The sequence below is a fragment of the Larimichthys crocea genome, chromosome XIV, assembly GCF_000972845.2.
Source record: "Larimichthys crocea isolate SSNF chromosome XIV, L_crocea_2.0, whole genome shotgun sequence".
Taxonomy (NCBI): Eukaryota; Metazoa; Chordata; class Actinopteri; family Sciaenidae; genus Larimichthys; species Larimichthys crocea.
In genome coordinates this window covers 4,233,316-4,257,232 of record NC_040024.1, presented here as the reverse complement: position 1 = coordinate 4,257,232, position 23,917 = coordinate 4,233,316, and the positions used below count along the sequence as shown (strand labels likewise).

Here is a 23,917-nt window from a genome sequence, read left to right as displayed (position 1 = left end):
GTCAAATTACCAGTAAGACGAGTGATTAACTCCACTGGAAACCCGCCAACTTGAAGCGCAAATGATCTTATCAATGGGAGTGGTGACTGACTAAAAAGGCTCCGCGGATAACAAGAGAGCTGCTTTTCCACACTGCAGTGTGACATCTGCGCTGTGGTCGCAGCCTTTTACAAGTGTGTGTGTGTGTGTGTGTGAGTCAAAGACGGCGAGTAGAGTGTGTGTGAGGGGCATGAGCCCGCCCGCCTCGCGTCTGTGGCATTTCATGCAGATGTTCACACTTGTCTCAGCCTGTAAATCGTAGAGTCTTCTTCTTCTTCCTCCCCTCAGAAGATCAGCAGCTGTTGTTTTTTAACGCCACACCACTCGCAGGAAACAAAAAGAAACCACAAATCATTTTCTTGTTTGACCTTTTTTTTATCCTTTTAAGTCTTTTTTTTTTTATCCTCAAGCAACAGAAGTAAAACTGTCTACATCAATGGCAAAAAAAAAAAAAAAAAATCTCACAACATTACCATTCAGTACCATCCCTTAGGGGAACAGGAGGAAGAGATAAAACAATTCAGAACAGCAGCAGAACTTTCCTGCACATCTTTAAACTAAACAGCTAAAATGAATGAAGTCATACCAGCCACCTTAAACTCTTGAACCCGTCGTCTGAGCTTTTCATTCATGTGTGGCTGTGACCGTGGAGCACTTCGTCACGGGGGCAGTCGGAGGTGGAAAGGTTTTTCCAGACTGCAGGCAGTTTGACGAAGTAAGAAGAACAAAAAGATGCTCAGAGCTCAAAGCGGGCTCTAAAATGGCAGGATGATAATGTTTGCTTTATCAGGACTGAAAGCAAGTCTGTTTGTGCGCTAGTACCTTCAAAGAGGAAAAACTGCTGAGAACATCTCCAAAAAAGAAACAAAACAAAGAAAAAAACCCATTTCCACTAATCATCACATGTTTGCCTGCAGGTCTGCATGAAAGCACAGATTCATGTGCTGAATCTGGTTCGAAGTCCAATTGTTTTATGTTGTTTTTTCTGCATTAGCAACCGCCGTTTAGAGCACAATCCCAACCACAGATCCCAATCTGCTCATAATAAAGCTGCATTGTTATGCTCGAGTCATGTGACCAGAAGGAAAAAAAGTTCATGAACTTCCCAGGCAGTAAAACCACATGAGTACAATTTGAAGCTACATAGATGCACATGTGTTTAGACATTTTTTTTTTTTTTACCCTCTTCCCCTTCCGTGGTGGCATTTTCCTTCCTCCTCATGCATTTTTTTTCTGGTCAAAGTCGTAGGCAAAAGATTCAAGGTTAAAGCGTACGCAAGTCTTTCACGATGACCTTTATCTCCGAGAGTCACATAAAGCAGACTGCGAGGCGAGATATGTCACAGCTCCCTCTCCTCCTGCTGCAAAAGAAAACAACGGTGGAAAAAAAAACAAAAAAACACGAAAGGTTACATTTTTTAAAAACAAAAAACAAAGCAATACGTCCAGACTTTTGAGAGCTTGAAGGTTGCTTCTTGAGGTGCTGTCGGAGCTTAGTCTTTTTTTTTGTTGTTGTTGTTGTTGATGTTGTTGTTGTTGTGTTTTGGCACTGATGGCCCTGCGACAAGTAAGTCCTCCATTACCGGCAAAGAGAGAAACAGTCCAAAAACTCCTCCGATTAGGGCTCATGGCTGTCAGTCAAGTCATCTGATAGATACATTGTCACACCGAACGAACATAAACGAGTTATCTTATGAGAACTGTACAGCCAAAAAGAGACAAAAATAGACACAAAAATAGACTCGATATATTCAGCTAGGGGTAGCCCTATTAGTGCTAGCTGCTAAGACGGGGCAGAGAGACAGACAGAAATATATATATATATATATATATAAACATAAGGACAGACAGGCACTTAAGTGCTGATGCATAGCGGAGATTAAAGTAAGAGCCAAAGCGGAAAAAGACAAAGAAGAAAGTCTTAAAAGTAGAATTTAAACCAGTTTAAAAAGTGTAAAATTGTTTGGTACCTTAACGTAGAAAATAACTGAGAACAAATTAGCATTTATTAGCTCGAAATAAGAAACCGACGACCTTTCTGGTGCTAAAAGCAGTGTCTTGACCGCTACAAATCTAGCATTAACATGGCTATTGATAGGGTGTCTATCCTCTACTGTATGTACCGTGTGTTATTTAGCATCCTGAGACGACGGGGATTAAGTGGGACATAAGTGTCTGGAGCTAATAGCACTAATGGGATTTCTTGGCTCTATATCAGGGGTCTCGTTCTGAGCTGTAGTCAGCAGGATGGAGAATTCACATCCTGGGACGATGCTATAATATCTTAAATCTGACCTAGCCGACAGTTTCACCCTGCTACAAGTGCCTTTTTGTTTTCAAGCCTGTGTGTGTTTTAATACTTTAGGTGTATGGCTCTGTTTAAAAAAAGAAAAAGAAAGAAGAAAAAGCGAGAGAAAACAAAAACAGGGTCGACGGAATAAAAGCCTAAAAGGTCTTAAACGAGCAGAACGCGAACAGCAGCTACGCTAATATTTCTCACAGTAGACAGGAAGGCCGGCTGAGTGCTAGTACCGTTATCGCTATCAGTGTCGGCAAAGACGCTGCGTTCATGTCACGTCAGATTTAGTCTCGTTACTTGTAAATATTCACGTAAACGTCCAAATTATGAATGTTACTTTTACTTTTTATGTCTTGGACTTGCAAACAAAGTACAACCCTGATTCCAAAGAAGTAGTTCTTAAAAGTTTGGAAAACAAACATCTTTGTGCAGCGCCGGTCCTGGCCACATTTGCGCCCTGGGCGAACCCATAATTCTTTCTAATATTACAGTAAAATAATATTAGTACTGTTGATTTCAAGTTCAAGTTTGGCATTTTAGTCCACATCTTAAAATGTCTGTAGATTAAAAACTGCCAAACCGTGACAATAAAAGAAAATATGAAATATATGCCACTTAATATTACAGTATTTTACTGTAAAATTACCAGTCTCTCATATAAAATAGTAATTTATTCTGTATGAATTCCCTTAAAATGATACAAATAAAGGATATGAGATATGACCTTTTAACTGTATAGGGTTTATATTTCATTGCAGATTTTACAGAGTCTTTTACTGTCATGGTTTGGCAGTTTTGCACCATAGGATCTACAGACTTTTTTTTTTACCTTGTAGGTCGAAACGTTATTTGCAAATCATTGCACTCTCTTATTTTTATTTACAGTTGGAAAGGCCTCTTCCTTTGGAGGTGTTACGGACATGGCTAGATGGATGGATTTACAGCATTCCAACTTTTCTGGAATCAGGGTTCAAGTAAATAAACTCAGATTTCATGGCTACTTTTGTCATACACAGTCATTTTTTAACCCTCTATCCACTATGTAAGTCATAAAGTCCCAGATGACATGAACGCAGCGAAAGCTCAACACCAGTGCTACCTACTTTATCTAAATCTTCTGCTGCGTTGTATTTTTTTGTTGTTGTAACTACATCAAATCAAGCACAAAAAAAATAACCCAAAGTTTCGGTTAGTTGAAGTTCTTTGTAAAATGGCTACAATCTGAAAGTGAGGCACTTTTTGAGCTGATATATATCTCTACTTGTTTTCTTTTCATACACCTTTATACTCTTAATGATTTGAGTTTTTTCTCTTGAAAATCTCATTTTGTTTTTGTACCCTTCTCTGATTGGCTTTCACTCAAGGAATGAGAGCAGCAAATGGCTTTTCGAGAGTGTCATTTGGCACACATCCCCGTTGGTTTCTGCGAACCAACAAGATGAAAGCAAAGGAAAAATTTAATTTTTTTAAGTTTTCCATCAAGTTTCTGTCAAAGTGCTTCGGGGTTGTGGGGTGTGGGGGGGGCGTGTCCAATCCTGCTGCTCCCTCGATGCGATTTGTCGTCACCAAACGGAGCAGGCCGAGCTCTTTGAAGATCTCCGAGCGGTACGAGATTGTTTCCCCAAGGACGACGCAGTGACATCAGCACTCTGCAGGAAAAAACAGAGAAAGAGGAAATGGTTTGGTTAGACGCAGGATAAACAATAACTCAGATATGAAGAAGAAATAAATATTATGACATGTATATACTGTGTTTCTCGCTTATCAGGTCAATCATAACATCTAATGTAAGATATCGGTGTCTGCTTATCAGCCCAGGAACGCCGTGACCCAAAAGCGAACAACAGGAATAAACAATACGGCCAAATAAGCTGGAAAAAGACTCACAGATCGAGACAGGAAGAAAGTGATAAAGGGAACAGCGGGGAAGGAGAAAGTGAGGACACCTATTGCTGCAGGCGGAGAGTCAAGTGTGCCAGCACAAGGGCAGATCCTGAAATCATGTCAGGTTTTTCTGGCATTTTCAGTTTGTCGCATCACATCGGACACGTGAGCACACAGGTGTAATTAGAATTTTAAAGTCTTGAGTTTTTCCCCTGGCCTTGTTTGCACAGTTGATAGGATTAGCAGGAATGCAGACATAATGATAATTCTGCTCCGGAGTAGAGAGAATAGACATGGCATCAAGCAGCCATCTGTTTCTCATGAGGGACCTGGTGATTTGGGGATGAACCAGGTGAAGGTTGACGATCGTGAGCGAAATCTGGAAAAATGGTGGTTCGAGCGATCCAGTGACGATTGGATCCCCCTCAAACTCACACCTTACCAACGCCACAAACGCGGTGATTTAACCCCGCCTTTGAGAGGCCGAAGCATTGTTAAATCTTTGGTCGTTCATTCAAAATAGTTGTCCAAGACTGCAAGATTTACTCCTATAAAATAAGATAAGACTTTATTGATCCCACATCAGGAAAATTCACCTGTTACAGCAGCTCACAGTACGCAGTCTCGGCTGGCATTTGGCGAGAAACGGGGTACAGCCTGGACAAGTCGCCAGTTCATCACAGGGCTGACAAAACAACCAATCAAGCTCACATTCACACCTACAGCCAATTTAGTTTCACCAATCAACCCACCAGAAAGGCCCCAGCTGGGGTTCAAACCAACTCACTGCACCAGAAAGAGAAACACACATGTCTGTAGCACATATATATCTATATATAACAGGAAGATGTTGAAGATTTTACAGAGTACAGCACGAGGGAAGTGTACAGTATATATTCCCCGATAATGGTCTGACACAACTGGTGCGGGCTCTTTGGAGCCATGTAGTGTGTCATAGTAGAGGACAGCTGACACAAAGACCAACATGTCAGGGTTTTTCCTGCTTCCATGTCAATGTGGCACGATGTAAACCCGCAGGAGGTAAACATGCCAAAACACGAGAGGAATGGTTGACATCGTTGGCGTTGGCGCCTCCATCTGGATCACCTACGTGAGCCATGCAAGGCGCGATTGGACGTTCTGAAGGTTGAGTAGTCAGATCTCAAAGTTTTGGACTGTTTTGGACAATGTGACTGACCAATCAGAGTAAAGAATGAGATGATATAGAATATATTTAGACACATCCCACCCAGCGTACTTCATCACATCATGTGCATGGCCTCTTTAACTCAACAACAACCTTATGCTGCTCTCCGGGTCAGCACCCCCTCCCAGTAAAGACCTCGTCACGTATGTTACGACGTTTTACTGCAAGAGCGAGCTCTACGGTCTGCACTGGAAGCAGGATCATGGCTATAAAGATTAGTTAGAGCCCTTTAAACTGGGTTACTTTATGTCAAATGTGATGACTCACATCGAAGGCACTCAGGCTGCCGTAAGCCAAAATAACAAATGCACAAAGCTAGTAAAAGAGCACAGGCTGAGAGAGAGAGAGTTCCCTAAAATTTCCCAGCAGCGCTTGAGTCTTTAATTGCACGAGGGTACTCTATATTTACGCCCCTCCCTCCTGCTCTCGGCTCTTGCTCTCTCTCTCTTCAGTTCGTCTTCTTCCTGGTGCAGTGAGCTATATTTAGCCCCCCCCATCCACCCCTCCACCACTCAGAACAGACGGTGCCCGCCAGCCGGCCAAAGCCATGACGGCCCTAAAGCCGAGCAGGAGCAGCTCCCTTCATTCAGGCAGCCAGCTCGAAAAAAAAAACAACAAAAACAATCAAGCCGACCAACCAAAGGGACTGGAGGAGACAGGCCGGACACGCACCGGTGCACTGCCATGGACACACACATTGCAACCACACACACACACACAAAAAAGGGACACAGAGGAAGATGCTATAATTATGCGGATGACATTCACTTAATGATGACCTTTCCTCAAACACAGACACGGGAAATTATACGCTGAAACGTGCTAAACAACTCTCCAGTACCTCGTCCTAATGCACAAACTCGTGTGCGCTCAACTACACAGGAAATGTTTCCACTCTAATCAAATACTGCCTTCTTATTTGCCCCCCCCTACCCTCTTCCATCAGTCTGACCCTCCCTCGGTGGTTTGTCTATCGATCTCATTCATTTCCTTGCATCGTTTCTCCATCTGTGGGCAAATCGATGTAATAATGACCGCGGTAGCGATCGTGCGAGTGTGTGTGCGTGCTTCTCTTCCCCCCTTTTCTCTGCCAGACTGTTTAAATCAAGAGGTTAGATGAGGCTATCTGCCTCCGCGGTCCGTGTCTAGCCAATAACTGTTCTCTCTGTGTTTGTGTGTGTGTGTGTGTGTGTGTGTGTGTGTGTGTGTGTGTAATTAGGAGAGTCTGGGTCTATGTGATGTCTCAATCGAGGGCTGCCTAAAATTGAAAGCCACCCTGTTCTCTGGTCGTAAATCGAGTGTGTCGAGTCTGTCATTTTCGTGCCGCCCCGGCTCCCACAAGGCACACAGAGCTGGTCTAAGTGATGTGATGTGAGTCACTGAGTCCACTGGTCACTCAGTCACTTTGGGTTAAATCATATTTCATTGTAAAAGGAAACTACACCGGCGGTACCGGACTACATCATATGGTTGCAATAAATGAAAACAGAAGCTGGAGGAACAGCGGTTATAATCGGAGTGGCGGTAGGTTTCTACAGGCTTCACGTTGGAAAGAAAAGATGCATGAGAATCGCTGGAAATCCCCCAATCTCTCATCTTTTTACAAGCCCCCAGGCAGAAAACATGCTACTCCTTGGAATGCATCAATCTGCAAAACAACAAAAAAAATTAAATAATAATGTGTTGAGCAAGCAGCAACCTCCGTGGCTGTGCCAAAAACAACAGTCCCTCAAACGTCCACTTGAGACTGGCCACAGAATGAGTCAGTCTCCATAAAAACCTACTGGTGATGTCATGACTACATCATCCATTCTTTATGTTGTCAGTGGTTTTGAGACACTCAAACCAACAAGACGTGGGGGGTTCAAGCTCCACGTCAGCAAACGTCCGAGATCTTTGTGCAAGACACCAAATTCCTTCCAGCTTCCAAGACGCAGATCTGTAACCAACCCTGACTTTTGACCTACACATTAAAAGTGGGAGCAAAGAGCTTTCTCCTGGAAATCATTAAGGAATTACATTATTATAAGGATGTTAAAATCCCAACTGTTTTTCCACAATGGCAGCAATTTTCCATGCCAGTGACTTTAGCTCTCGCAATCCTCCAGTACTGTTATTATCCGTCCATTAAATCATCTATCCTGCGAGCAGGCGAGCGGCTTAGAGGTGTAATGGCGCAACATGAGCCGGGAATTCATCGTCAAGGCAGCTGCAGATATGAGGGATAGCTGCTGTGTCACCTCATTTAATTTCCTCCAATGACGCCAGAAAGTCTGTCAGTTACGGAGATATAATGTTCACAGAGCGACCGCAGTGTATGTGATTTCACAGTACTTATTTGTTAGTCATGAATCTGGCACGTCTGTGGATGTCAATTAGGTTTAAAGTCCACCCAAAATCTATGTGTGAGGATCAAACACGTGCCTCCTGTGGGCTTCAAAGGTGGTTTGGGAATTGCTTCTTCATGGCAGCTGTAGTTGGTTCGGATTCACAACGGTCACGACGGGGTTGCGATGGCCCAGTTTCACGGTGAAACAAAAGTCTCAATACATCCAAAGGAACAACCCATGCAGCCTAACATACTCCTCTGAGATCCATGCGTTACACCTATAGCTACGTTTTCACTAACAAACTGTGGCCACCATGTAAGAACGAGGTCCTACATACCAACAGCTGTCAGACTTCAACACCAGCATGACTTTTTGTGAATTTACCCAGTGTGGCAACATGAAAGTCTTATCTTATCTTAAATACGCAATCCGCATGTATGATTCTGTAGAGGTCCAAAGTCACTGATTGGTCAGTGGAACATTAGAAAGGGTCTTTGTTCATTGTACAACTATGAAAACTGAACGGCAGCTATTCTCATGAAGGAATAATAGTTTTAGTCGTTTAACATTTGCTGGTTCCAGCATTTCAAATCTTATGATTTCCTGTGTTTTCTCTTGTTTATATAACACTGAAAGTTAAATATCTTCGGTTTCAGACCAAAAAACAAAAAACAAATGACTCATCGACTAGTTAAATTTCACTGGGCACGGATGAGACATGTTCCACCGGAGCTAATCGCAGTAGTCAGTGTTTGAAACCCTTACCACAAGTGCCATGGTCTGTTTCAGAAGCGTCCCGTAAGCGACTCTTTGCTTGGCTCTGCCGAGAATATTCAAAAACAGCCTGCTTCAATCTGCACGGAGCAGCTCAGGCTGGCAAGAAGTCAGACACAGAAACGGCGTAGAGAATTTCAAAATAAAACGCCCCATGCAAACGTCCGATTGTAAAAACAGCAAAAAGGGAAACAATTTAACTATGTAGCATATTTAGAATCTAAACCAGGGAAAAAGAACCAAACGGGACCAAAACAGTGTCGTGGCTGCAATGTCACTGAGATGTTCCCGTAATGGAGGAAATAATCACTGATGAAAATGAAGTTAGGTGAAGCAACAAACTCTGACAAAACAACGTTCACATTAATTTCTTTTGACTCTCAAGGACGCTGACTCAGAGGGAAGACATTCAGCTATGGAGTTCGAATGATGATATAACAGATATGAAAATAAAAAAATGAAGATGCAAAAGCATCTGATTTAAAAAAAATAATGGAAATGACACCACATTATGTAAAACTAGACTAAAACACATGAGCAAATGAGAAATCAGTCCTGGCTTTCCTCAAACTGGACCGACTATAATATGACGATAATCAGTCAAACAGTTGCAGAGTTGCCTGCAACATTTTCTGTCCGGATGTGTAGCATGACGTCTTGTCATGAATAAAGTACAGATGTTAATAAGGAGTAATAATCAGTGAGTGATCATTCCTTGAAACTTTTCCCGTACTCTACATTTGATGCCTTATACAGGCGACGGGGGAAGCAGACCTGTCTTTCCAGGGAAAAGTCTCCCGGGACACAGGAAGCCTTTTGTGTTTGCAGAAACACCGCCAGCAGCAGTTTGTTTGGAATAAATACGAGCGGGTGAGCATCGATCATCGAGCGAGGCTGCACACATGGACGGAAAATCCAAGGAGGAACGTGCCAACCATGCTTGGCACATGATTTCTGGGAAGTGCAGGACAGGAACCACTTTAATTTACAGAAAATGAAGGCGATAACGCTCCTTAATACAGCCGATGAATCAGCTGACTGGAAGCTTTTTATTGTTTTAAACACCACCTCCCCTCATTATGAGAACACTGAACGCAGCACATTTCCTCTCCATATCTGGCTGTAAATTTCCATACATTACACGACGCAGATGGCAGCGGAGAACAGGTTGTGTGGCGTTGAAAGATGAGTGTGTGCTTTCACACACTCTATTCCGCCTTTAGCTCTGCTGCTGTCAATCACACTCAAACGCAGTTACAACAACGAACCAACGTAACAAGCGGTTATTCAGGTGTGTGTGCACAGTTGCAAAGGGTGCAAGGGAAAGAAAAAACAAAAAAAACACATCATGGACTTGAAATGTTATGAAATCTCAAGACAGAGATTGAAAAAGTCCAAAAAAGTAACTTTTACATGACACATTAAAAAGGTTTGACTCATTAAATGTAATTTCCGGTTGTGGATTTGTTTTTACATGATTGTATGATGATAAAAAAAAAGAAAAGAAAAGAAAGACAAGAGGCTGCAGGGTGGATTCATTATGCAGCGACCGAGTGGGTGTGTTGTGGGCACACAGAGGAGCAGGAATGTGTGGGGACAGACAGAGCGAGTAGTGCTGAGTGCGGGAAAAAAGACGGGATGGGTGAGAAAAAAAAAAAGAAAAAAGGAGCACATTTGTGGGAGAACCACATTCGCTGCCCATGTGCAGCTTCACATCAGAGTATTTTTAGATCATCCTTGAACAATATCCGAACGTCCAGTTTGCATTCGTTATCCTGTCAGAACTCTGGGCAGGCATGTTGGCCTTTACATACTTCACTGTCAACAGGTTGTAAACGGCAGAGGACGAGGGCTTTTGGTATTTAAAAAAATATACAAAAGAGAAGCCTGCGGCCGCTGAACACTTAGCTGAAAACTATCTTGTAATCTTGTAATGTAACTGTGTTAGGTTGGGTTGTCTACTGTCGCTGTGAAACAATCAGGAAATAACTTTTTATTTTGCGGATTAACCGGGTTTATCGATGCCTGTGCTCGCTCACTCTTATTCCCTGTCTATGTCACTTAACCACTGCTCGCTGTCCTCAAACCAACTTCTTTGAGCCAGACTCAGATTTAGAAGCTGGTTTACATGAAATAAACAAAGCAGGTGGAGTATGAGAGTTTAGTCCATGAAACCACCTGGATAGTCTCAGAGACATTTCTGGCTGACTGTGGAGGTTTGGCCGGTCTGAGCGTCTGATTGGCGGCCGCAGTATGACATTGGCTGTGGTTTTCCAAAAAGTTGGATCCAGCTCAACTTCTCCACCGCAGGTCGCTGTGTTTTTTGGCAAAACGCACTACCCCCACTCTAATGAATGGGAAAACTTACACTGGATTCTGTCTGAATGCAGGCTTGCAACAAAAAACTCAAACCTTCATGCTGCCTGCAGGTCGAACTACAACGCTCGATGGTTTGCAAATATTCTCTGGTTTCTAGTTTGCTGTTTTTCCCTCCGTTTTAGATTCATGAAAGGACAAGGTGACGTGTAAGATCCGAAAGCAGTGCATTGTTGTGTGGTTGACGTGCAAACCGAAAGACAATAATGCAAGCAGAGAGCAGGCGAACACATGGACCAGATTTTATAGACCAGGTGAGCTGAATGTCAGCCAACTGCCTGCTGAGGTTTGGCGAAGGACGGCCTGCAAGACTGCAGGAGGGACGACACCGACCGCTGATTGGACTTTTGATGGTGTCAGCTTGAGATCTGGAGAGAAACTGTGATGGCTTTTTTCCATCATTTAGACTAAAATTAGGAGCAAACAAAGAAGATGACATCTTCCTCAGCGTTAAATCTTGGGTAGGTTGTAGATCCGTGAAGAGGTTTCACCTCCAATCCAAGAGACTTCTTCAGTTCTGACTGATTCCTCCGCCGTGGAGCCCATAGCGACGTTACTTTCCCCATCAGCCATGCTTGTTTTTTCTGTGTGTAATGGTACAACATCATTACATTAACATGATATGCATTTTCTGTATCCTAAACGGACACAATCCTCAGCTGCAGTCCTACTTTTCACTTTGCTGTATGTCCATAGTGACAGTTTAGCCCAAAATAGAAACTGTGTCAGTTGCAAACATTTACTGGGTTAGTGGCCTGCTGCTGCATCTTAACTTCAAACTACCTCAGATAAGACGGCTAATAAAAACATAAAATGTTAAAATACATTTCTGCAAATAGCTCAGGTTGCAAAATTTTGTGTAATGTAGATAAATTGATCCACTGTAGGTCCAAAGGTCATTTTTATTCTGGAGTGAACTTCTTTAAAACGCAGTGGATACGTGTAAAAGCTGAACCCTCGTTTGAGTTGAAACTTCCTTTGGTGGTTGTAAATATAGCGTTTAAAATGTGGGCGTCCTTGTGGGACAGAAACTGGCCACTGTTCTGAAATCTGACATGGGACGTCCTGTCCCTGGACAGGACACACAGAGCTAAAGCCAACAGGACTAAAGGGGGTTTGGGGAATGTTATCTCATTTACTCTCTCTCTCTCACACACACACACACTTCCAATGTTTGCTGACTCAGACCACCGATGTCTCTGTGCATCGGCCTCGCTCCACCAGTTCACCCAGTTTCTGCGAACGTGAACGGCTCTTGTGAACACGCACGTACATGGAGGCGGCGTCTTCAGTGAAGTGATATGAGGATGTGTGATAGCATAAGCAGGTGTGTGGGGGGGGTCCCCGGTTCTCAGTAAGGCTTTTCTCAGAGTGCCAGTGGACAGCTTGCTCCGGCTATCTCTTGACGGACAAAACGAAATGAAACACAAGAAGCTGTTGCACCATCGTTAAGAAGGCCAGCTCGGCGACTGAGCCGCTGTTGAGACATTTGTTTTCTGTCTGCCTTGCTTCACTCGGCGCTGTCAAATCTGCATGACTCAAATGACAGATAGTAGGAGAATTCCTTTGTTTTGCACATCGTTACCGTCGGGAAATCTTATCAGACTTTTTCAAAGTTAAAACTCGTGAAGGGCAAAACAAAAAGATAAATACATCTCCAGACCAGTGTGGTTTAGATTAAAGCTCTTGATTGCTGGTGTGAGGGTGTCTCACCAAGCAGAAATATGTACACTTGGTATATATCCTTGGACTTGTTACCCTCAAAACATATATAGATAAAGGAGACGGCATCTTGGATTGTGTTGGAGAGGCTGAGTTACATAACCAGAGGAAACGCAAAGTGCACAATCATCTGAAAACTGCTGAGTTGGTGTGTTTTTGAGTGTTTTTGTGAAGTGTGTGGAAACCGTGACTACATATTTCATGGTTTAATTTTATTATTTAATACTTAATAATAACTATTGTTGGTATTATTCATTTGTAAAAAAAAATTAAAAAAAATATTGTCTAAAAAAGGTTTCCTGATATTTAAAGTTTAAATAATCTGAAACTTCTTTGTCAGTGGCAGAGTCCGCCACGTTTACTGTTCCCACAGCACACGTATTATTTTACATAATATGTACGGTAGCTTGACAACACAGTATGATCATTTATTTATTCCATTTATTTGTAATGGGACAGTGTACAATATTAAAAATAAACGTTAACATGTTCATCTGCAGTCCATACTATCACTGCAGCTTCTTACAGCTGCAAATCTGCATCAAAACTCGAAGCAAACTCAAACTGACTAATGTAGAAACATAAACTACAAAGGACGCCGTTATAAAACAGGATATTTCCATTTGAAAGTTTATTAACTGTTTGAAAATGTATAAATGGATGTTCCTGTGTGTCTGCTTCGTGCTTATATCGGGGTCATTGTGGGTCTTCTCCGTCTCACCAGACTCATTTAAAGCCTCCTTCTTCTGCTGAGTAAATATTAAATGTGACACACACTTACCTACTGAACCCAGCTCGCCCTGCGTTGCGTCAGAATGTTCAGAGAACAAACTGACGAACCTTGCTATCATTAAAACGGAGAGGGGGGAGGAATCTGGATTACATTTGGAAATCATGTCCCGTGTGTTTAGAAACTGATGCTAATCTGTGCTTCACAGTGTGTGTGTGTGTGTGTGTGTGTGTGTGTCCACGTGCCAGCTCATGGCCTCTGCTCCTGTCTGAAGATGAATTGTGTAATTATTAATAGTCTCAACAGTGCAAACACACATCACAGAAGCTGGCCCATTGGTAGAAAGTTGCTACTGTACATGCTGCTGTATTAATTGTATACGTGCAGCTGACGGAGTGTAAGTGTGTGTACATAAGCCGGTGTGTGTCTGTGGGTTGGACAGCCAGATTTGGACAACACGCAGCTCAAATATTTATCTGCGAACCTTCTGGACGCTTCTCAGCTTCTCCTCGTCTCCGGGAAAGACAAAGAGTCCTCTCGTTCTGCTCTACATTTTCAGCACCCTCACCTCACTCTATCCATGCACAATATTTTGTTTAAAGTTGGTCTTACACTTGTAAACACAGGACCACCTTTAAACCAGCTTTTTCTAGGGTGATCCTGAGGCATCCCAGGCTGGATGGGATATGTAGACCCTCCAGCTAGTTCTGGGTTTGCCCAGGGGTCTCAGACCTCCGGAGAAAGGCATCCTTATCAGACGCCCAAACCACCTCAGCTGGCTCCTTTTGATGTAAAAGGAGCAGCAGCTCTACTCCAAGCTCCCTTTGGATGTTTGAAGTCTTCACCCTATCTCTAAGGTTGAGCCCCAGCCGGGTGGAGGAAACTCAATTTGGCTGCTTGTACCTGCAATCTCATTCTTCGCAGATGGACTGGAAATTCAAGCTCCTCCCCACAAGGATCCAGTACAGTGTCCACAATACTACCAACAACCGGTCCATCTAAAGCTACACTTTCCCATCACTCATGCACAAGACTAATCAATCAATATTTTTGTGTAAGGTGAAAAGAGACAGAGTAACTTAGAGATCCTGTCAGAAAGAGCTGGAGAGCAAAAGCAGAGCTAAAAAGTGAACGGCAGGACAATGACAGGCTTCGTCTCCACACATTACAAGAAACCAGTATGGATGTAAACAGCCTAAAATTAAACCTCAACGTCCTCACATTGCCCTCATTTCAGATCCAATGTGAAGGAGCCAAACAGAAAACATAATGTTTTAACTACAAATTACTGCTGACCATTTTCAAACATGTGCGGTCCAGTTTTTGATTTTCGATTGTTGTGTTCCTGTTTCAGGCAGCCGCCGCTGGTTTCATTTCCACACAGGAAAAAAAACTTTAAACTTGCCTCATCATCACAGAGAACATTCTCCATAAACACTTACTTTAATTGAGGTCACGGGACAGAGAACATCAAGTCTGCATGTATTCATGATCACACTTGCATTTTGTCCTCAAACGTCCACTTGAGGCTGGCTGCAGAACGAGTCAGTCTCCATAAGTCCCCATGTTCAAATGTCCAAATTCACAGCAGAAATAAACATGTTTACAGCCTGGTACAAAGAACAGTTCTGGTCTTCTTTTACCGAAGGCTTGACGCTGAGAAGTAGCAAAGATCTAAAATATACGAGCATGTTAAGCTGTGATAATTTAAGAGATATGATAAAATGTGCACGTGTGATTGGTTTTCTGACGAACATGAATGGAGACAAAATGACAGAAGCCAAAGAGACTTAAATGGACACAAGTGAAAGTGTCAGATGGTACAATAACAGGACAGGCTGGTCATGTGCGTAATGTATGAGTCACGGGACTGCAAGCAAGGAAATGAGTATGTGTGTGTGTGTGTGTGTGTGAGGCGACGGTGGTAGCTGCCTTGTGTCATGGCTGTATGACCTGACAAGAAACACACACACACACACACACACACACACACACACACACACACGGCAGGAAAACAAAGATTTTGGTGGTATTTTTCACTTTAACTTTACTCTCTCTAACACACACGTCGTGAACATGAAGTCCCCCACGTCACGTAAACAAGCAGCATGATGACGCACGGCCGATCGCTAACTCCGTGTTGTTTTGGACAGGAGGTGATGATTCATATTCAGATGCGGGCCCCGGACTCCGTGAAGCCTTCAAGCTCCCACCGTTTGTCAGTTTGCGGCGGAAAGGAACACGCTGTCACCACCTCGCCGGCGAACGTACGCACGTGCCGATGACGACGCCTACAAACATAATTAACCCAGTCGTTTACAACGTGCAAACAACGTTCCTGTCAGCTCCTCTGGATGACAACTGGTCATGAATACAAACAGTTTCGTTAATGGCAAATCAAATTGAGTGTGCATGCACCCTTTAAATCATCCCACATCCTCTCCCGCGCCGACTTCTCCATCTCCACCACATGCATTTTCTACTTGTTTGTTCCGTTGACCACGTATTACTAATAAGTAAACCGGAGAGTTGTGCGCATTTCATTTCCTCTTCTCCGTCGATTTGAGGCTTTTAATGGCCTGGTTAGACGCCTACAGCGGGAGAAGAACATTGTGTTAATGGTTGTGCAGAGGTGTAGCTGCGAGGTATAATTGTAGACACCAGAGATGCTCTCTGTCTGGGCGACAGAAAGAAAACATCAAGCTTCAGCGAAGAAGCACTGAAGATGCACAAGCCTATCATGAACACCACGTAGACATACAGCACGTGTATGGCTTTAATCTACACCTGAAAGAACTTACATGATGCTCATTTAAATGCACGTATATGCAACCATTCACACCCTCAAAAGCTTCATCCGGCACGGTGCCGGTTTGTGCCGGATGGTGCCAGTTTGTGCCAGATGGGTGTGGTTTCCACATCATTAAATTTGGCACATGTCGCTTCAGTGGCAAGAAAAAACAAATCCTGGCAAACATGGGGACTGGTAAAACTTGGCATGGCTTGCTGAATCCAAACAAATATTTACATGCTTTGCCAGCACCTCAAACTCGATGGAAGTTTGCCCTTAACATTGATTAAAACACAACCAGACACAACGGCTGAATACGCTCTGATTGGTATTTACCTGTTCTGTACATCCAGCCGCACTGCATGACAGTGTTTGATCATCGGCTAATCGGGATTCAATGTTAATCCCTGCTGCCGGCTCTGAGTTCAGTTTTCTCTGCCCTGCAGCTTGAGGATGTTCACAACGAGACTAAATGGAAAACACCTGCTTGAACTTTGGGTGCAAGCACCGTGGATTGCTCAAAGCAGTGAAAAAACGTAACGCGGCCATTGAAGTCACCTCAGCTGGCCCCTCTGAGATCCCTTTGAAAATAAGTGCCTGTTCTACATGTGTTACGATATATGTTATTAAATTTAAGAGCAAGTATTCCTGTTATCACACTGTATACCTGTACAATACCTTAGCCAGAGATGTATAAAGTACTGGAGTAAAGGAGTGGAGTAGAAGTACAAGTGCTATATATAAAAACCGACTTGAGTAGAAGTTGAAGTTAGTCATTAAACACCATACTTAAGGAAAAGTACTAAAGTATTCAAAATGTTTTGTACTTAAGTATTGCAAGTAAAAGTATGTAAAAAATTGCTACTCAAGTACTGAAAGTACAAGTACTGAAAGTACAAGTACAAGTACTGTTGTTTATATCATTTCAAATATTTATTAAGGTACAACTTCTAATGTTACAGTGTTACAATGTTCATGGTAGAGTTCTATGATTTCCCATGGTCTGTGAATGCGTCTGAATGAATGCGAGAGCAAAAAATATGTAGTGCAGTAAAAGTGGAAGTTGGGGGGGAAAAAAATAATACAGATACTGCATTTAGTACTTAAGTAGTTCCACTTCGTTACTATACATCTCCGACCTTAGCAACCATAATTAGGCCTTACAGAAATCAACAACACAAGCAAAAGTGTAATGAATGCGTTAAACTACCATAAGCTACAAACATTAACATGCCAAACTAACTACCTACAGCAGTAACCCAGCTTTATTTACAAAATCAAGAGGCGTGTCCCGTTAGCGTGTCCCGTTAGCACGTCCCGTTAGCACGTCCCGTTAACGTGTCCCGTTAGCATGCCCAACTAACTACTTACAGTAGTGACCAAGATCTACTTCCAAAGTTCAACTAACTACTTACAGTAGTGACCAAGATCTACTTCCAAAGTTAAGAGGCATGTCATTAGCAAACTCCATTATTTTGTGCGGTTAAAGCTACCATCGATCCAAGATGCTACTATTTCGGGTCACGATAGCAGATTAGATTGGAGGTCACCAAACGCGGTAGAGAGCTCATAAGCAAGCCAGCTCCGCAAGCTGCCAACAAAATCCAGAGAAGACGGTCAAGAAAGTGTAAAATAGCAGACCAGTGGATTCAAAAATGACCCAATGTTTCAATTAGTAAAGTCAGTAAAGGTAACGGACAGTCAATTATTATTGACAAAGTCTGAAGCCAAAACATATAAAGCAGATAACTATATCTTGACTAAAATAATCAATGAAAAAGGAACAAGGCACAGATTTGTCTCCTGAGGGAATAAATCAATTTAATCCCAAGAAAACCATTTCCAGTCAGCAAACCCACGTGCGCACGCGTAACTGACTTAACAACATACGCACACATGCTGTGCCTCACAGCAATTTGAGCAATTTAATGAAGAAAACCCTGCAAAGCACAGGAAACTGTTCGTTCTGCCAGCGAGGCTCGGCCGCGGCGCTGACGCCGAGTTGACGTGGAGGTGAGGCGGCTCTCTAAAGGTTAACGACCGTTCTCAGGCCAATAATGGCAGCGGTGAGCAAACATCACCGGCTCCTTCATTCGATCTGCGCTGATGAGTTACATAAGACGGGTCAAGGGACTGTTTGTTCTTTCTCTCAATCACCATATAGAACATTTCAATGATCTTGACCGGAGGAAAGTGGACGGGTCTTGTTCATTTTTTTTGCACGCAGACGGCCGGAGATGGTGTGTGTTTGTGAAGTGTGTAACAGTCAGGGGGTTCATTTTAAAACTCTGTCCACATGTCCATGTTGGAAAACGTTCTGCAGTTGTGTCGCTGACAATTAAATTCTTGAGTGTTTGTCAATTTGGCTTCCTGAGCACATTGAACGAAGCTGCAGACAACGTGAACCCTGGTCGCCGTGTGACGGTTAGGTAACCGAAATGTAGGCTGTGTGTGTGTGTGTGTGTGTGTGTGTGTGTGTGTGTGTTTAGCCTATAGTTTCCCTCCAGGCAGTCAGAGTTGAGCAATCAGTATGAAGTCGAGAGATGGCCTCATTGCTCCCGTGTCCTCAGTTTTTTTTTTTCTTTTGGTCTCTAATTTGAAACACTGCTTTCTGCTTTGCAGAAACATCTCCAAGCCCCACGTTGCAGGAGCAGTTGGCTGCAACTACTAATAAAAAAAGCTACATTTGCATTTTTTTTGCTTCTTACTTTGTAAAAAATATAAAAAAAAGGAACTTGTCTGTTGATTCCTGGTTATTGCTGCCATAAACTCAAAGCCTTTGACCCGTCTTAACCTTGAAACATCATGACAGGTAATTACAAACATCTGCTGTTTTTTCTTTTTTACTTTAAGCTGTAAAAGTCATCTGTTTAAAAAAAAAAAAAAAAGTAGCTTCCTTTTCAAAGGTTTAATCAGCATTCCTTTTAGTTATCATAACATTTTTACTGTCCTCTAAATAAGTCCCAAGGGGCTGAAGAGTCAATTCCTGGCTATGCAGACGCTGGTAGCTTTGGACACGTTACAGTCCAGAAGCGTAGATGACCAAAAATGTGCTAACATTGACACGAACATAAACAAAATCAGCTCAGGAGTGTTTATTAGATAAAGCTAGCCCAAACCAAAGCAGTCTAATACTGCAATAAATCATACAAAGGTTACATTTTGTTCCGTTTTTGTTGTATTAGGGAGATTTTGATTTAATCTTATTGTCATTTTGAAGGCTGTAGTTGGATTATACTGCATAATACTAAAATACGTCGCTAGTATTTGTTAAAACAGTTCAATGCAACTCCCAGCATCACTCCAACCAACTTCAACCTATATAAAATGAGAAAATACTCAAAAATAGATGTAGGTATTACGGTATTTTGCAGGGCTAAGCCTCAAACATTGACACCACAGGACCTGAGCTTCTTCTAGGTAAAATATGTCTGGTCTAAAATGACTCAATTGGGCTCAATTCAAAACAGTCTAGTCTAGTTAAAGGCTCGGTTGGGGGGGTTTCATGGCAGCTCCTCTGAGAATAACTTGACCCTCTCTCTGCAGGAGCCTTAACTGGATTCCCACCCGTCAGCACTTCAGCTGAGATCAACTCTGTCCTCCTCCACCTCCACCTGATCCGTCTGGCCTCGGCACAGCTCAAGATGCAACACATAAACACCTACAAACGTGTACTGGAACCAAACAAAATATTATAAGCCGGACGTGCACAAACATACGCGGCCTCCATGTGAGAAGTGGCTCGTTAGTAGACGGTAATCAGCTTAGTGCTCTCCAACGCCCACGGGTGCTAAGCTCTTTACAGACAAACCCAGTTAGAGGAATAGCAGCTGAGCGATGCCACGGCCCCCCGAACCCAATGAAACACACACACACACACAGATCATGGTGGTGGAGAAACACGGCGGTGTTGACATCAAGACAATCACCTGGAGGAGGGGGTGAGGTGTTAGGTGGGAGGAGAAATTTATACGGGAGATGGAGACAGACGGAGAAAAAACTGCAGACAAAAAGCTCAAATGTTTTCCTGGAAGAGTGTGTGAGGAAGGAGGAGGAGAAGAAAAAAAAAGTGAACAAATAAGAAGAAGGAGTGTGTGTGTGTGTGTGAAAGGAGGGAAACACTCCTCCCTCTCCTCCTCCCCCTGCCTGTGCCCTCAGTAACCCCGGTGGGTTGGTGGGTGGCTGCTCCGCTCTCTTTTTCGGCAGCGCCCAACACACTCCCGACTCCCGGCATACATCCCATACCACAGAGCACAATTGGCGCTCTGTAGCCAGGATCATGCTCGTACATGGAGGCGGGCACGCTGCCAACCTAACACTCAAACTCAGAGGTATGTAATGTATACAGACAGAGATATACGCGCACACAGAAGATAGAGCGCATACAGTAAAAGGAAGTTTAATGCAGAAAAAGCAGCAAAAAGTCACATTTAAGTCGCTGGAACCGGAGAATGTTTGACATTTTTTTAGCCATGCTAGATAATCAATCCATTAACTTTTCCTCCGCAAGCATCATAATTATGATTTTAAGTGACATGTCTAAATAAATCAAATACATTTTTAGTACACGTTAGTTTCCCCCCCTCGGGAACTTATCACCTTTTATCTAGCACCTAACTTCAGTGGACAAAATACCTGATTTTGCCATCAACTGTGCTTCACGTTCAGTCCTAATCAAGCAGCGACCTGCAAACTGCAGTTCCTCAAAACGTCCACTTGAGGCTGGCTCTAGAAGTGAGTCAGTCTCCATAAGTCCCCATGTTAAAATGTCCAACTTCACAGCAGAAATAAACATGTTTACAGCCTGGTACAAAAAACTGTTTTGGTAAAAAAAAACTTTTTTTATCTAGCAGACATGTTCATATTATATTAAGACTTAAGATTCAACAATTCTGACAGGCAAAACGCTTCTGAAATCTTCTGTACCGTCTGGTCTGTCCATCAAATATGAAGCTGGAGACAGTTAGAGTAGCTTAGCATAAAGACTTGAAACAGGGGGGAACAGTTAGCCTGGCTCTGTCCACCTATCCTCCTAACATTATTTTTAAAAGCTCACTATTTGACAAGTTACATCTGTAAAAACACAGAAGCGCCGAACAAGTTTTATGGTGGGATTATGTGCAGGACTACTTTTACTTCAATGGATCGGTACGACTAATTCTCGCCTTCATTAAAGTCAGGGAGTGTGTCTTCCAAAATGTCAAAGTCTTCCTTTGAGCACGACTTGACAAATGCGCCGACGCGAACAAATAGATCAATCACACACACAAAGTAAGCATTATGCAACGTAGTAAAGAGCACACAGGCTTCAGCAGGTGCCTCGCCCTAACTTAAGGCGCAGACTAAAATAACACGCCGTTTGGCAGCGACTTCTTAACGCAAACATGTCCTGTACAAGAGCTTTCCTGTTATATTGAATCACGAGATGAGATAAGGTAGACTTTACTGAACGCACACTGGGGAAATTCACCTGTTACCAGCAGCTCACAATGTACAAGGTGGATAAGGAAAATACTCAGAGACTCGGTTCTGGTCCTTTCCTGTGTGTGTCTCTCTCTGCTTTCCTGTCCGTCCTCAGCTGTCTCCTCTCACAAGTTAAAAGCAGCTGGTCTTGAGTGTAAACAAGAGAACGTGGCGTTTTTTTTTTCCCCAATGTGTGTAACAGGAGAAAAAAAAAAAAAAAGGCAAATCTCTGTAGTTCTACGTCCATGTTTGTAGACAGAGAGAAGTGTTCAGAGTTACTGTAACTGGCTGCAAACCACGAAGCGCCATGGCAATCGTGCACCCGATTCACAGCAACCCTACAAGAAGTTCATTCATTCATTCATTCATTCATTCATTCATTCATTCGTTCGAGCAAGCCTCACATGAAAGCTCCTCAATCTGTGGAACATGATTATGAGAGAGAAAGAGCAAAGTCTGGTGTGAAAAGACAGGAAGAGGACGAGAAGAAAGAGAGGTTTGGAGAGACACGGTGAGGCCGAGGGGCTTTGTTCAAAACAGAATGAGCAAAACAGTATTGACAAAAGAGGAGGTAGGTGTGTGTGTGTGTGTGTGTGTGTGTGTCTGTGTGTGTGTGTGTGTAGTCTATGTAGGCCAGAGCAGGTCAGTGAAGGTAACTTTGGCCATTAGCTGAGGAGCTTTTGGCTGATCCCTGCTTCCTGAAAGGTGATTGGCTCGGATGATCTGTCTCAGCTTTTCCTATTAAGAGGAACACAGCCTCGACACTGTTCTGTGTGTGTGTGTGTGTGTGTGTGTGTGTGTGTGTGTGTGTAATTCTGAGTTTTCACATGTGCGTGTGAACCAGACGAGACTTTGCAATGTAACCAAAGAGCTCTGAATTGAAAAGCAAGCGTGTAGAGGTGTGATAATCAAATGCTTTTCTGTCACATCCAATGACAAGTTCAATGGCTCGAGTCCACACACACACACACACATAAGCACACACACACTTAGTCTGTCCGGCGGCGCCTCTTTGACTGACCAAGCTGCCAATACAATTCATTCCCCTGCTGCTGTGTTCTTGTGTGTGTGCGTGTGTTTGCGTGCCAAATGCATGTGGATAAAGCACCAGTCAGTCAAAACATGACTGACGAGGTTTTACTACCTAATTACCATTCGGCTCGGCCGGGCAGCTCACCAGAGACACACACACACACAAAAAGGGAAAGGGGACCACGACTCTTGAGCAAGGCGCTTAAACTTTAAGAGCTTAAAAGGGGATTTACTGTTGAAAGGGGGTCAATTAATCAATGAATAATTAAGAATTGGATGAATTTGCAGCATTTTATAAAGCCAAAGGAGGCTGAAGATCATCTACAGCTCACAGGATTTCAGATATGTATATAATTTATGCTCCTCACGCTCTGAGAAAGGATTTTGTACCTGAAAATGTTCCTTTCTTTGTTATAAATGTAAGATAGGTGGTTTTCTGCAACGTTGACAATACAGGAAAGGCAAAAACACTCAATTATTCAAGATGTTATCGGAGAACAGTTCTGCTGCTTCTGATGCGAACACATCTGGCTGAGAAATGTATTTTATCGCCCTGATCGTCACATCCACACGGCTGAAATTTGAAGCGATCTTTTCTATTTTGGCTGTGGCGGTGCGGAGAAAGTTGAGCCAGATCTGACTTTTGGAAAAAAAAAAAAAACTGTCCAACGCCACGATACGGCTGCCAATCAAACTCTCGGATCCAGCAAACCGTCCACAGCCGGCCTGAAATGTCTCTGAAACCGAGGCTATAAACTCTGATACCCTACCCGTTGTGTTCTGGCTTTGTTTACTTCATGTACCCAACTTCTAAATCTGGGTCAGGCTCGCAATTTACACCACAAAATAGAGACACAAAGAAGTTTAATTTGGTTTGTGTCCGATGGTTTGAGAGAGAGAGAGAGAGATGGCAAGTTTTAGTCGAGAGACATAGACAGTGAATGAGAGTGAGCGAGCGCTGGCCTGGATAAAGCCGGTTACGTTCATACCGCCAGCATAACAGTTACCTTGTCTGATTTCTGCTCATCACAGTAACTTGTATCTGCAAGTGTCAGCCAAGAAGTAACAGAATATTGTAGTTCATGAAGGATAAATATGAATTAGTCACTGATGAAAGGATATTTTATTTATTTGATGTTCATAATAATCCAGGCTCTTGTCACACACTGCCTAATATTATCAAGGTACAACATACTTACACTTATTAGTTTTAGTCTTATACAGTCTATTTTCATTAACATATTTCCGTTATCTATCATAAGTGGTATTG

At 42.9% G+C, this 23,917-nt stretch overlaps 1 protein-coding gene across 1 annotated transcript in view; it reads right to left on the bottom strand.

Annotated features, from left to right (window-relative positions):
- Positions 1-1,264: 1,264 nt before the first annotated feature.
- si:ch73-335l21.1 (insulin receptor substrate 1-B) overlaps positions 1,265-23,917 on the bottom strand; it is a 48,370-nt gene continuing 25,717 nt past the window's right edge. The window contains exon 4 of the mRNA XM_010737209.3: positions 1,265-3,987. Coding sequence (XP_010735511.3) covers positions 3,980-3,987 — 8 coding nt within the window. The 3' untranslated portion in view covers positions 1,265-3,979. The remainder of the gene's footprint in view (positions 3,988-23,917) is intronic.